The sequence below is a fragment of the Patiria miniata genome, unplaced genomic scaffold, assembly GCF_015706575.1.
Source record: "Patiria miniata isolate m_02_andy unplaced genomic scaffold, ASM1570657v1 HiC_scaffold_20, whole genome shotgun sequence".
Lineage (NCBI taxonomy): Eukaryota > Metazoa > Echinodermata > Asteroidea > Valvatida > Asterinidae > Patiria > Patiria miniata.
The window spans coordinates 24247999-24263550 of NW_024037059.1; the positions used below are offsets into that span (position 1 = coordinate 24247999).

A 15552-nucleotide genomic window follows, 5' to 3' on the forward strand; every position below is an offset into this window, starting at 1 on the left:
GAATGTTTTTTGGGGGGGTTTTACGTTGGGCTATTTAATAGGGCATGCCCCTCAATTAGAACATAAAGTTGATCAGAGGTTTGGTAACGACCTATTTTACCCTTAGCTAATGTAAAATAAAATAAACGATGTACATTTCCATCAGAAACGAAGACTGTTGTGTCATTTCTGTAATGGACTCGAATGCTGTGTATTCTAACACCTTTACGCTAAGCACAAAATAGGATAGTGGCAGTGCTCTTTTTTACGGAAGTGTATTTAGGACATGACCAAAAAAAAAAGTTCCTGCCCTCTATTTCGCCCGGGCGGATTACTATTTCGCCCAGGCGAATTACTATTTCGCCCGGGCGAATTACTATTTCGCCCGGACGGATTACTAATTCGCCCAGGCAAACTAGTAGTCTGCTCGGCCGGGAGAATTAGTAATCTGCCCGGGCGAATTAGTAGTCTGCCCGGGCGAATTAGTAATCCGCCCGGGCGGAATAGTAATCCGCCCGGGCGGAATAGTAATCCGCCCGGGCGGAATAGTAATCCGCCCGGGCGAAATAGTAGTCCGCCCGGGCGAAATAGTAATCCGCCCGGGCGAAATAGTAATCCGCCCGGGCGAAATAGTAATCCGCCCGGGCGAAATAGTAATCCGCCCGGGCGAAATTTAGTAATCCGCCCGGGCGAAATAGTAATCCGCCCGGGCGAAGTAGTGGGCTTAAAAAATATTTTCGGTCACGTCCTAAATACGCTTCCGTACTTTTTACTGTCGAAGGAAATCCTTTAAATTTGTGGGTTTTTTGGTTCCTTTAAATTTATGAATATTATTATTATTAGTGTTACTTCATGACACATTTTGTAAAAATCAATGTATGTACCTCTCTTTGCTTTTCCCCACAGCAGACGACAGATTGTTTGAATGCTCGTGCATTCTGGACCAACGTGAGTAGACTGTGCATGTATACGATGTGTGGATTATCGGCTAATGGCTATTCCTGATTTCTTTTTCATTTCAAGCAAATACATTGGTCATATTTTGGGTGGGATGCAATAACAAGTAAGTTATCCGTTAAATTCTGAGCTCACTGAATAAGAAAACGTTATATGCACAAACATTTGGTCTATGATTCTGTTGCTAACTTAATTCAAAATGGCTGTTTTCTATTTGTACACCCTCTCGTCGCGTATTGATTCCTGTAAACGATCACAACTGGGAACAAATTCTCATTCAGTCCGGTAGTGTCGTCAATGTCTCATAACAGTACATGGCCAATCCCCGCAATAGAAGGGGTGCCGTTTATATATAATTTCATGGAGTAGTAAGGGTCAATCCTGCATGGTTATTGGCGCAAATCATGACATGACTTTCAATGCGCGAACACGAAATCTAGGGGCATGTATATTGGCTTCAGAAACATTGTAATTAAATTCAACCTCGTATCATAATAATTATCTGTAAATTTGCAATTAGTTAGCACACTCTGTTGTATGATAATGCCATCAACATTCTATCAAAATTGAAGCAAAGCTACTAAACCCCCCTTGTCGCAAAGAAAAGTATCACACTTCAACGGTTATATATATTCCCAAGTTCCATTAAATGGAGACATAATTGGTGAAGAAACAATTAGTCAACTTAATTAAATCATGTCTTTTCTTCACACCCGCATTATGTTTTCAATTGAGACAAAAAGTAAACATCAGGATAATCCTGACAGTAGAGGACGGCCTGCCATGCAGATGTATGTATAATACGTCAATGTCTACCGTAGGTTTCTATAATTTGTAAATCAACAGCGCCACCAAGCGTGACGGACCCCCTGTATGAATAAAACTGTAATCTTGCCGTGGTACATGCATGCAGTTAAAAGATGAATCTACTGCTCTACTATAATTCCTTTCCAAGTGATTTATAATTGAAGAGCTATATTTGATATTCAATCGAGCTGACACAAGCAAATGTTCTTAGTTTAGTTTTATTTCTAACAGGTACTGTTAAACCTGTATAGTTCGCTACTTTGACAAGTAAACGTTATAAACTTTGAAGATATTTTAAAACTAAAAGAATGTGTCCGATAGATCCTTGTATATTAAATGTTTCAAATCACGTTATTTCCATGAAAACATACTTGGTATCGTATGTTACGAAGACGAAAATATACAAGTTAAGTTCTGAATATTATAAATGTCCATATCGACGATATTTCAGAAGGTATTACTTTTTTTAGCATGTCAACCAAATCTCTTAATAGAACTTTAAATATCGAATTTATATAAACGCCATTATCGCCGATGTACTGGATTGACCACCAGTCCCTTAGTTGAGCAAGGCTTTTCTCATTACAAGTTCCATGCGATGAATTGTTCTTAGGGACACATTTTGTGCATCTCTACTCCTCTTAAATATGAAAAAAACATATGACATCCCTTTTTGGTTAATTATATTGAAGGGTGCATTTCCGTAAACATGTACAAGTTTTCCCGCTTTTTCCGGACAACTTACAAAGCGCTGTTGATGTAACGTCATTTCAGGAAGTTACTGAACGGTTCAGTGTAGGGGTTTTCTGTTCGAGTTGGGAACTCAAAAATGTGCTCGTTGAAAACATGTAGGAGACACTTATACTGTCATATACCGACACAACACAAAACAACAAATTTACAAAGAAAAGAAACTCTACACGACAGCAAAATATCAAAAATTCTATAACTTTTGTGCTGAGTATTTGTGTAACATTAAGATTTCTGCCCGGAATAACATAACAGTATTGCTCATCATAAATATGGAAATTTGCATCAGCTTAAAAACAAAAAAAAAAGCTCAACGATACCTCTAGATGCAGCTCGATAAAAGCTGATAAGCTGGGGGACTGCTATAATAGCGCAGACAACGGCAACATGCCACTGCACGACATTTAACCCTATATGTGCATCTGTCCGTGGCCAAACACTCCCGACGTCAAGGGGTATAAAAAAGAGGAGTATTATAGTTGCACAAAATATATTCCTACTCATGGCAAGAACCCTTTAACGCTTCTGAACTCAGCTCACCATTATTTTTATTCGTGATTCGTTGTCAGTCAACCGTTTCGTTTTCACATTCCAGTTGACCCTGATCATGTCTGCGACGAAACATTTGAGCCGGTAACCTATGCGGGATTAGGCACATTCACCGCCGACCTGCAGTGCCATCGCAGGGGATTTCCCCCTGACAACATCAACGACATCGGCACCAGGTTTTACTTGTACACCCGTGAGAACCCATCAGCTGACGTGGAGTTGACAGAAGCATCGGGAGGAAAAGTGCCTTTCTCCTCCGCTAGACCTACAAAGTTTATCATTCACGGATTCCAAAGCAATGGAAAAAAGAGTTGGGTGCTCGAAATGAAAGACGAATTGCTGAAAAAGGTCGGTACACTTTAACATGGATGAAGGATTAAGTTATCATTTCAGAGAAACGGAAGATATATAACAATATGTTTTGCTCCTGATTTTAATGGAAACAGAAAGAACACAGAGGGTCGGGCTACTAAGTTAATTGGCGAAAATAGTACGAAGACAAGAGTGCGTGGCATCCGTATGTACAGGGTGAGTTAAAAAAAACGGAACCCAAACTCCAACAAATATATTTCATATTTAAAAAAATATGTAGCACCAAAAATAATAATGACTGGAAAGCCAATTTTATAAGCTACTTTTAGAAAAAAAAAATATTGAAATTGCTCAATCCGTTCAAAGAATATCTCCAGTTAAACGCAATGACCCTAAAACCTGTCTCGTCCAAAAAAAAACCCAAACCCCAATTTTTTGTTTGTTTTGACTGTTTGGAACAACAAAGAAAATGATACAGAATACTTAATTGTTTCAACAACTGTCACCAACTGTAATACACAATATCTTTATTAACAACCCTGTTTAGGCAAACAATTATGATTTATAAAATCTACTTTGTTTAAAAGACGGGCCTTCAAAAGGACTTTGATGAATATTTTTAACGTTTAAACTGAGATTTTATCGCTAATGATGTTTGAAGGCAATTGTAACGACGATTCTTGAAATCGCATTTTTTTGGACGAGACAGGTTTTACTAGGGTCATTGTATTTAAATGGTGATATTGTTTGAACGGATTGACCGATTTCAGTATTCTTTTCATCTAAAAGTAGCTTATGAAATTGGCTTTTCAGTCATTATTATTTTTGGTGCTACATATTTGTTTAACTGATATGAAATATAATTTTTGGGGTTTGGGTTCCGCTTTTGTTGACTCATCCTGTATAGGGCATAACGGTCTCCAGTTAGAACCTAAACATAATTATATATATATAGACATGGTATTGCTATTATACATAAACAGAGTGCCTATATACATGCAACCTTGCTTAGCTTTTTGGTAAACTGTTTGGTAAAATGTATATTTATCCAGGATTTTTCTAGAGGGGGAATAGCACATTTCCCACCCCACACCCCCGAAATCCATGTACTTTTCCCAGCGTATTTTCGATTTATCACTTTTTGAGGGTGGGCAGGGACATTCCCCCCTCTCCCATTAAATTAACAGCAATTTGACCTCGCGCCTCTTTTTCGTTTTGCTTTGTTCCTCTTTTTTGGTTGCTTTTCCGAGGAGGTAGCGGCCCCCCCCCCCCCTCGCGACACACATGCAGATAATCCGTATATAAATAGTACGGTCAGGCCAGAGAGGCAGTTTTATTGAAGGCAATTCGCTCTTTGTTCCCTCCTTACGCCATGAGCATGCACAGCCTCGATCTGGCAACTTTACACAATAAAATATAGCCGGTAATCACTGAACCCCGACACGGGAATCACTGAACCGGCTATATCTATTGTGTAGTTGCCAGATCGAGGCTCTGCATGCTTAAGGCGGGAGCGCGCAAAGGGCGAATAAGTGGAATCTGTGAATTTATACAGCTTGGCGGTGATGGCTGTCATGCATGATGTGCATAAATATCCGTCTATATATCTGTCTGATGTTGGGTTGTCTGTCTGTCTGTCTGCGTGTCACGTTTTTTGTGTGTAAAACATGAAAAGGCCTGAAGAGTGTGCGTAAGAACAAACTGTCAGGGTAATCATGGAGGCTTGGTTATGGTATACAATATGCCCTGATATCACAGTCCTCTGAAGTCACGGTTTGCACGAGAAAAAAATGATTGATTTATTTGTTTTGCTTTTTTGGGCAAATTTGTTTCTTTCAGACTTTGAATAGTTAAATATTACACTACCTATACGAAAACACTCCAATACGTATCGCTATTACGCAAAATATGAACATAACGTTGATGATGAAAAAAATGCGGCAAAGTTACTTTTATATAAGGCTTACGCGCACTTATGGTCAACATGCCAATCGAGGTCAAAGTTAAGATTTGTTGCTAGCATGAGCGGGTAGCGATTTTTTTTTCTCCGTAGGCGGGATGCTCCAAAATCATGCATAATTTAGATTTCCTTTGAATCGTTGCAAGACACTTAGGTCCTCGTTCTCTTTTTTTCCCCTTGAAATAATATTATCTCAACGATGAATTCAGAGAAGTAAAAACAGTCGATGAAAATGAGTATCAACGACGTGGATTCGAACCAGGGATCTTTGTATCCATAGCTCATCACGCTATCCATGCACTGTGTGGTAGCTCGACGTCGACGTCTGTACTTTAAAATGCTTTAAAGTAATTGGTTGACCAAATAACAACAATTAATGCTCTTGATATCATTGTTCTGTTTTATGAATAAACATACTGGCCCGATCGAAAGTATTGAATTATTCATGATTTTGGAGCATCCCGCCTACGGAAAAGGAATTCGCGAGCGGGTAGTTTATCCCTTCAGTGAGTTTGAACATCCGTGCTCTATTCGTTTTATTGACCCTAAAAGAAGTCTGGAAGTAAACTGTATTTTGATGGAAATGCAGGGGGACTTCAACGTCATCAGTGTGGATTGGAAAGATGGTGCCGATCCGAGTTTCCTGCCCGACTACTGCCAGGCAAGGCAGAACATCCGTGTTGTAGCTCGCCAAATCGTCAATCTGCTCCAGCAAATGCTGAACCAATACTCGGACTTCGACCTCGCTGACGTGCATCTGATTGGTCACAGTCTTGGAGGACAGATGGCCGGGTACGTCGGCCAGCACATGTCAGGACAAATCGGACGTATATCTGGTAAGTATTATAGGCCTAGCCTAGTATCCGGTTCGTAAGTGACTTCGCGCGTACCCGGTACACGTCGCTAAAACTGCTTAAAGGGAATATACATTTGCAAACATCAAAAAACAAAACTGCCAAATTATTATGAAAAACCTTACTAGACTGTTAGTTCACGACAGTCTAAAAGCATCCTGTAAAATTATGGCACCTTGTGTGCTGATATTTTCAAGAAAAGTGATTTTTTTTTGGTGTCATTTTCCAACGCTGGTCGGCCGACCAGCGTTGGAAAAACACTGGCCTTTTTTCAAATAGTGCCCCCGGTTTTCCATATTTAGTTTGTCTGAATTTTGTTTGCAATTGATTACACATCTATGAATAGATACAAGCCTTCTAGACTGGTACCCTGACCTTATAATTCCCTGACGTCTATAAATTGCTCCATTCCAATTCAAGTAGTGTCAGGGAACCAGACTAAAAAGAACATGATTGTTTTCTTGATTTTTCCAGAACTTACCGATCACAACACTTCAAGCAAGTCAGTGTAACAATATTTGCTATAAATATTAATCCCCAAATCCATCCGTTTACAGCAAAAGCAAATGCTGTATATTCCCTTTAAAGATAAACCTTAACAGGCCAGAACTGCAGCGCAAATGAAAAAAAGTACGAAAACTCCTTTCCATTTATACGTGTTCGTCAGTAGTTTTAAAACCAGTTTTACTTTTTCCCCCCACATCTTATCATTGTCAATTATGCACCAGGGATTTCACCACTCAAATGATTATAGCCCGTCACATTCCGACTTCCAAAACGTGGGTCAAGTTGTTGACTTGATTCATCATGTTTCTCTGTACTGTAGGCATGGATCCAGCAGAGCCCGACTTCCAAGGTGATGAGATCGACTGTCGGCTTGACCCTAGTGATGCTGCATTTGTTGACGTGATCCATGCCTCAATGTTCGGAATATTCCAACCGGTTAGTTCAATGTTCAGCTTCCCATCCAATTTCACAACTTGGACAATTTCCCAACTTGTATTATGCAAAACTTTAATGCGGCTTCGCGTGTATAGGCCAATTTCATGTTTTGATTTAGCGGAAGTTCCAAATAAGTCCAAAATAAGTACATTCAAGGCGTAAAAGGGTAGCATTTCAGTGTCGCCGGAAGTCAGTTGCCTTAGCAAGATTGTGGTCACTGTGACGCTCTGTACTTAACAGAGTCTAAAACGACATGACTTTGGAGAGTTTTCAGAAATTGCATTGTTGCTTTCTTTTCATTAAACTTATATAAATTGAAATGTACTCTCTTATACGGCAAGATACAGCCAGGATAACATTGCCTGCAAGTTGGACAGGTACCATTCTTGGGTCAGGTTGCAATCAACAAAGAAGTTAGGGTCCTCTAGTCCAATCAGTTTTGCCATAGAGCACATTCTTGGTATACATTCTTAGAGTAATATCCGTAAGAGCAAAGACATTTCTCATCTTTTTATCCAAACTGTAATGGTATGTCGAGAGGTCATGCTAGGAATGTACATGTAATCAGGACCCTAATGTCGACTTCATATCAAATGATATTGGCTAAAGCTTCACGTTTCTTTTCACATTTCCCTACATTGTGCTCTAGGTTGGCCATGTAGATATCTACCCAAACTATGGTACCGATATGCCCGGTTGTACCTCCTGGGCTGTTCCCGACATAGTGGAGGGATACTGCGGTCACAAAAAGTCCCATGAATACTTCACAGATGGTATCAATGATGACTGCAACTCATTGGCCTACCCATGTACCTGGGTAACGGGCCAGGGGCAGGGATGCACTTACCAGGGCCAACCAGGTGTCACTTCAGTCCAAATGGGCTATCATGCTGACCAGACACCATTGAGTGCTTATGGTCTCTATGTCATAATGACCAATAAGGAAAGTCCATATTGCGCTCCAAACATCATACCTTCACCGAATTAGGTTTATCATGGCTGTATTCGCAAATTGTGCTCATGTGGATGCCAAATGAATGTGAAAATCTTACATAAGTGACGAGTAAATCATGCCTCATTACTAGAATTTACGAACCAGAGAGATTCTCCATGGTTAAATTGACGAGTTTTCATCAGTTCTTACAAGTTTCAGTCAGTGTCAAAATATGGAAATACATGTACTCTACTTTCAACTCAACAGAAGGATTATTTTGGACATACAGTCGAATCTCGTTAGTACAAACTCTGTTAATACAAAATTCTGGTTATAACAAACAAAGCCTTAGTTCCAACTGTGCATTTATGTGCACAATGAATGGGACTGATGTTCCTCTTAATACAAAATTCTGATATAACAAACAATTTGGCTAGGTCCGAACGAGTTTGTATTAACGAGACTCGACTGTAGTGTCTTCAGTTAACGAATAAAAATGACTGAAACGTACAGCAGACAATTGTCCAAGTATAAAGACTTTTTTTTAATCACTCCTCCAGCTTCATTTATTTTAAGAATATTTATAAGGTAAATGTATCTTGGTGAAAATTCACAAATAATCGAAAATTAAAAACAAATAACATTACATGTACATGTATATACACTTCTTTGTTTTTGTTTTGTTTCGTTTCTCCTATCAGTTTTAGCTACACATTCAAAATCACAGACTATGAGGTCAACATTTGTATGTTCTTTGGCAACTACATGTATGTAAATTGCAAGATGTCCCTATAGGCAGCACAGACAGCCTTTGTCTGGTATAGTAAAGATCTTACCCAGATATCACAAAGTTTAAACATACATGTATGTTTGGTCTTAAAAGCCTTCTGCAATAACAACGAATCTTGTGCTGGCAACAGTAGGTGCCATAGGGAAGGGATCAAACTGTAGTCAGAGTCAGCCATCGTGTCAGGGTGAGTGAGTTGTACCATGAAAGAGACTCCTTAGATAACATTGCTTCATTCCATACACATGTAAATGATTGTAAAGGCGAGGTGAGTTTATTACTAGGCCAACTCATGCCAATGGCCCACAAATAGTTGCACATTAAGGCCAAACGGTTCAAACCTCCCCAAATCCTCCAAAATCCTAAAAGGCTATGTGGCAAAAATGTGTCAGTTGATTTTGGAAGAAACATTGTGTCAAGATTTTAGGCTGTGCCTTGTGTTGCTCAATGCTTTGTCATACACACATTCAGGTCAAGATTACATGTATAAGGTAATTAATTTTCGGAATATAAGCCGCGCGGAGTATAAGCCGCAGCACGCAAAAATCTGCAAATTAAGATTTGAAGTCGGCGTATAAGCCGCATGGGCGTATAAGCCGCACCGACCGCAGCGGTTTCAATTTTGTAAGGCCTCCAAATTCTAGTCAAAATGCTATGAACCAGTTCCATTTACACTTCAGAAGCCATAAAAAGGGCCACAAAAGTTATATCAAATCATTTACAATCGATACTCTTACAAACAAATATGGAAATTGATGATGAGATATAAACAACGGGAATTACTGCCGGCTGCCCCGTCCGGAACCCCGGCCTTAAAAGTTAATGCATGGCCCGGCAGCCTGCGCCGCGCCGGTGAATGACAACATTTTCCCGCAGCACGTGAGAGAGTATGCAACCCACCGTGTGTTGTCTGACTGGAGCGCTACAAATCTTGCTTTGTGGCAACAGATGCTGATTCGTTTTGTCCTTAGAATAAACAGGTCCGTTTTTACCTCAAAATTATCAAATTGTTGTGTTTACTAGTAGTAACGTTAAAAATTCAAGTTTCGATCGTAACTTTCTTCGAAAATAGTCAAAACGACGCTGACATTTTTATGGACGAATCCATTATCTTTTTAAGGGGTGATTTAGTCCCTGTTTTGAGTTTTACATCGTTTCTTGAACACATTTTCAAGAAAAAAAAATATATTGTGACGTTGAACAACTGATTATCGAATAAAGAAATTGGTAATTATTGTTCCCAAGAAAGTACACCCCTTTATTACCACAAATGGCGTGGTCCGCTTGGGAAAGGCATGCTGCATGCATTACGGATATGCAGCTGCACTATCACATACGGCTGGTCGCAAGCGTCGAAGTCAGCTTTCACCGTACTTTTTTACCGCTCGGTACCTTTACTTGGGACGTGGTTTCGGTTTTTAATGACTTTCTTAATTGATAATTAATTTCAGCAACACATCTCTTCTTATACCAGTACATTAAAGGGAATATACATCATTTGCTTTTGCTGTAATTTTCAGAAATGGATGGAATTGGGGGGTTGGAAATATATAGCAAATATAGTTACACTGACTTTTTTGAGGTTTTGGGTTCGAAAATGCTATAAAAACCAAGAAAAACGATCATTTTCCTGTAGTCTGGTTCCCTGACTCCATATAAGAAGAAACAGAGCAGTTTACATACATTGGGGAATTGTAAGGTCAGGGAACCAGTCTAGCTGGCTCGTACCCGTTTATAGGTTTGTAATCGATTGCAAACAAGTGCGATGGTCAATTGGGGCCAGTATTTGAAAAAAAAGCCAGTTTTTTCCAACGCTGATCGGCCGATCAGCGTTGGAAATTGATACAAAAATACCACTTTTCTGGAAAATGACAGTATACCAGGTGCCATGATTTTACAGGATGCTTTACACTGTCATTCACTAACAGTCCAGCAAGGTATTTCAAAATGATTTGGTAGTTGTATTTTTTTATGTTTGCAAATGTTGTATTTTCCCTTTAAATACACATGTGAATCTTATTTTTATTCTTCAAAGTTCAAGGCCATGGGCGTCGCGAGGGGGGGGGGGGCAAGGGGGGGCGCCCCCCCTGGAAAATCCACAAAAACAAAACAAAATAAAAGGACGCAAAAAAAAGAAAAGAAAAGAAGAGAAAAAGAGGCGCGAAGACAAAGTGGTGTAAATTTAATGAGTTGGGGGGGGGGGGGCAAAATGTCCCTGCCCCCTCTAAAACTGATAAATCGAAAATGTGTTGAGAAATACAAGCATTTTTGGTCAAAAATTATTTTTGCCCCCCTCTAGAAAAAATCCTGGCGACGCCCATGTTCAAGGCTCGGCGTATAAGCCGCGGCTTATATTCCGAAAATCATCTGTACTGCTTCCGACAATGCCTCAAAATACCAACAGTGATTATTGGAGGAGTTTGCAGAATTGAGGCACTGGTCACCCTATAAATGAACAATTCAAGAAATAACGGATGATTCTGGAGGATTGAGCTGTATCAAATGTTTACATGTAGCTAGTTAGTGTACGATTTTGTAGGAATGAAGATGCATCCTAGCGACAGGGCCTAGGGTTTGTCAAACCCCCAGGGTTTGTCAGACAGTGTTCAGCATTTTCGTGACCACTTAATACATGTATATAGAAATATGCATACTGTTGCATAATATCTACTTCATCAGAAGCAATGTAGGCGGGGTTGGATTTTGTCCAAAGATGTACATGTATTACATTATATAGGCCCACATTTATTCATCTCAATAAAATAAGTAAATAAATTGTAGTACGTATACAGCGCTATACCAAGACCCTCCTCTATACACACCTTCAAGCCTAAGAACTGAATGGCAATCATGTTGCTCTGAGTAAGAGTTCAGTCCCTTCACATTTATCACATCAACTTGGCTCATTCCGACAAATAATAGAAATCCGGCGGGCACGTGGTAACCTTTGACCTCTGAATGAAGATTCACTGTCCTTTAAAATCTCGTGGGTGAACTGGTAGCGAACCACATCCCTGTTGAAATATTAACGTACATGTACAAGTTGAAAAGTTATATTGACAGGATGGAATACAAAATGATAAACATAACAGGTCTACTAGAATCCTACTGAAAAAACAATGATGCAAGGATGATTCACTCATAGGGTAAATACGCAGTTAAGTATAGCACAGGTTACCTGTGCAACAGTCCACTACAAATGCGCTTTATTTTAATGCAATCGTGGAACCATTGCACTGGGATACACAGAAATATACCCTAGGTACATGAAAAGATGGCAGCACACTGCAATGTTTTGTCCACTTACATGTAACTGATGAGTAACTCAACAAATGTTGGTGAATATGTATAAAACATGGTAATTATTTCGGATGGATAGTCAACATTACATGTAGTTCCCCTGTGTATTGGAAGTTGCTACTTACTGGCAGTGTTATATCCCAACTGTAGACAATGCCCCAACTATGGTTACAAGTCATGGTTTCCACTCGGATCATCTGACTGCTGACATGAGAATCCTCTCATACAAAACCACATGTAGGCCAGCTATACATTACTGAGAACATAACTTAAGACCTGTAGCTTATAATTATATGTACCTGATGACATATAGAGATCGCGGCTTAAGGACAACATTGACCCAGTGTTCCGGGTTGTTCTGTTTTGCTAGCCTCATGATGGCAGTAGACAGCAAACTCACACCAGTAATGGTAGAACCACAGAACTGAGCAAGTAAGAAACAACATTTTAGTCATAAACAACTAACACAGAAACTAATACAAGAAAGCTACATCTTCTGTAAAGGTTGTAAAAGATCAATTACAGGTTTCTCTTGTTACAAACTGAAACAACCAGGTAAAAACCCATAAAATGGTTATTAAATCTTTTCATGCATACATCCATGGCAACTAATATCCAATGTATATAATTCCATTTCTGGTAACTGACCAGTTTTATCTACATGTATACATGTGTTCTAATTCAAGACAAAGTATGCAAATGGTGCAAATAATAATAATAATGGCAGGAAAACTACCAAACCCATAGATTTAAAGTTCAATTCACACTGACTGAATTTGCAACCACTGCCACAAGTGCGAAACGAAATATGCAAAATAAAGTGACTGTTTAGTCCAGACATAAAATCCAGCATTATTTCATAAAACATCATAAAACCAAAGCTAAGAAAAGATTGCAATGCTTTACCTTGACACTATCTACGTGTGGCTTGATGTATCCATCTTGAGCCAGATCCAATACATGCACCAAACTTAGCTGTTGCTCTCTACTGGAAAAGGCAACTTGTCTAATACGCCGTAGGACAGCTTGGCTCTTCACTGACCACTGTGATTTCTCTGTTTCTCTGTATCCATGAATTGCCTACATAGGGTAGAAAGGGATTGCTGTACATACTTGTTGTGTGGTTCACAAAAAAATAAACAAATAAATCAATAAAATAAGACAAAACACCCCTCCCCTTTGTTGTGTAGCTCTTACAAGCAGAGAGAATGAATTAACTCACAGTAAAGTCTTGGTACTCAGTTGGTTCTTCTCCTAATGACTCCCCAGGAGAGTATAACAAGGAGGCCAGAAACACCGGGGCAAACCCCTTCTCGTAGCAAAAAGTGTTACTTGGTACCTTTACGTGCATTGCATTACAATGCTTTACGTCCCATCCGAAGGACAAAGCAATAATGGTTAAGTGCCTTGCTTAAGGGCACAAGTGTCCAGACCCGGGCTCGAACCCATGTCACTGTTGCCTATGAAATACAAGAGCATGAGTCCGGTGCTCTTAACCGCTAAGCCATGACACCCCACGCTTGCAGCCATGAACAACTAGACATTTTCCAGGTAATGAGCCTGAAAGTTCCCCCGGCCCTGGTGGTGCGCTTCCGGAACGTTTGAATATGAAATTTATCATACACAATTTTTAAATTTGCAGTTATTTTTGGTGCATTCATTTCTGAAGAAAATCCCCCTCGAATAAGGCCCAAGTTGTAAAATTGTTACTCATGTTACAAGCTACTCCTATAACTATGATGCTCCGCGTTAGCGGAGCAGTCATAGACAGAAAACCCCGCCAAATTGTTTGCTTCTATTTAACAATTTTGTGCTATTAGCAGTCATACTATAGCTGGGTTGATTTTCTGCTCACAAAATAATTTCGATCTTCAATTAATTTTCGGCTCCCCCTAGCAACGGGACGCGGTCATACTAAACAGCGTCAACACAGCGTCAACACACTCCAAAGCGTCAACACAGCGTCAACAGAGCGTCAACACATCCAAAATGCATTAAAATTTACAAAAGCAGTATGTAACCCATACAGTATGGACAGAAACAAGATTTGTGCTTAAAATCAATAGGTTAAACGTCTGAAAATCGCGATTTTTAGTTCAAGAAAATTGGCTCTCCGTGCCGCTCCGAAATCGGCTGCCGAACACCCGCCATGTTGCCTCAGTGGCAGCGCGGACCATACCATTATTCTAAAGGGTGATAGCGTTGTACAATAAACCAACAGAGAGGGACGCGGCCGGGGTCGCCAGTGTTAAAAATATCTGCAAAGACCAAAACATAAACACAACTCACAAAATAATGATCTACCACTCCTCCAATCCTTAGTCCTCACATAGATCTGGTATCCCTCTGTCTAGTCTGCAGCAAGGCGCCCTCTGTTGTTTATGACAAGATAATGTCATTACCTACACACCCCTACTTGAAATGGTGTAGTCCAAGCTTGTGCGAAGTGCAAGTTAAGGTCATTTTTTTCGCATGAAAATACGATATTTTTAACAACGAAATGGAAACTCAATCCAATGGAAATTCTCTTTTATTGTATGTTTCACAATTATATGCCCTTGTTGTCAATTCAGAATGTGTTTTGGATGTGTTGACGGTGTGTTGACGCTTCTGTCATGTGTTGACGCTGTGTTGACGCTGTGTTGACGCTGTTTAGTGCGACCCACGGGACGCTGCGCGCACAGGCCGTATGTGGCTTCGTGACTTATAATACGGAGGTAGTCCAGTATTTCAGTCACAATTACTCACATTATCCCAGTGATCATATTCATAATCCAAGTCTTCTAGATAATCTTCAACTTCCTCCAAGAGAGAGTTTTCTTCTTCCTCCGACACCAAATTTTCATGAAGCTCAAAATTCTGCAAAACAATGTCAGCTGTTTCAGCATCGCTGCTTTCAAACACACTTGAAAGTTGTCCAGCTTTCAAAATGGATGTTTTGTCTGCAAATCCACATCCTGCCTCTGGCTTGTAGAGAGGCAAAGGCAACGATCGCGACTTGCTTGACTTGGAGAAAATATTGATGTTTTTGATCAATGATGCCTTTAATGGCGAAAATGACGAATACCGTCGAAAGATGTCGCGCGATAACCATTGGGCATGTTCGAAGGTAGGCCTACGTGTACTTTGCAAAAGTAGTCGTATTGACATGACTGCCGATGGAACATGTGTAATTCGCGGTAGGATTCCCATCGTCCACGTGGTAAAAGCATGGAGGAATGTGTTTTTATTTCCTCCATGGTTTATAGACCCGTGAACGTGGCTTGTAAACTACTCGTTCACGGAACATGGTTTGATGATCTGATCCACGTGCGATACTTTGCTCAAAAGAGTGGTTCTGTCATTAATGATCGCGCCTGTCATTAATTTTCAATAAAAACGCATGCATGCAGAGTAAGTGTATCAAGGTACCAGACTATTT

The 15552-nt window shown here is 39.9% G+C and overlaps 2 protein-coding genes across 4 annotated transcripts; one reads left to right on the forward strand and one right to left on the reverse strand.

Moving 5' to 3' along the window:
* Positions 1-857: 857 nt before the first annotated feature.
* Positions 858-8322, forward strand: LOC119727922 (pancreatic lipase-related protein 2-like). Its single transcript, XM_038200001.1, has 5 exons — positions 858-927; positions 3089-3390; positions 5904-6150; positions 6995-7110; positions 7760-8322. The coding sequence occupies exons 1-5, from the start codon at positions 858-860 to the stop codon at positions 8096-8098; spliced, it is 1074 nt and encodes a 357-aa protein (XP_038055929.1). The 3' UTR covers positions 8099-8322.
* A 2782-nt stretch (positions 8323-11104) lies between these two features.
* Positions 11105-15539, reverse strand: LOC119728268 (alpha-ketoglutarate-dependent dioxygenase alkB homolog 7, mitochondrial-like). 3 transcript variants are annotated; one of them, XM_038200437.1, is made up of 5 exons: positions 15257-15536; positions 14880-14990; positions 13038-13211; positions 12431-12555; positions 11105-11845 (listed from the first exon to the last, which is right to left on the reverse strand). In XM_038200437.1, exons 1-5 carry the CDS (start codon positions 15368-15370, stop codon positions 11725-11727), a joined length of 645 nt encoding a protein of 214 aa, XP_038056365.1. In that variant the 5' UTR covers positions 15371-15536; the 3' UTR covers positions 11105-11724. The 3 variants fall into 3 exon arrangements, with proteins under 3 accessions (XP_038056365.1, XP_038056363.1, XP_038056364.1); XM_038200435.1 differs by having other exon boundaries at positions 11106-11845; positions 14880-15536; XM_038200436.1 differs by lacking the exon at positions 12431-12555 and having other exon boundaries at positions 11771-11845; positions 14880-15539.
* Positions 15540-15552: the final 13 nt, after the last annotated feature.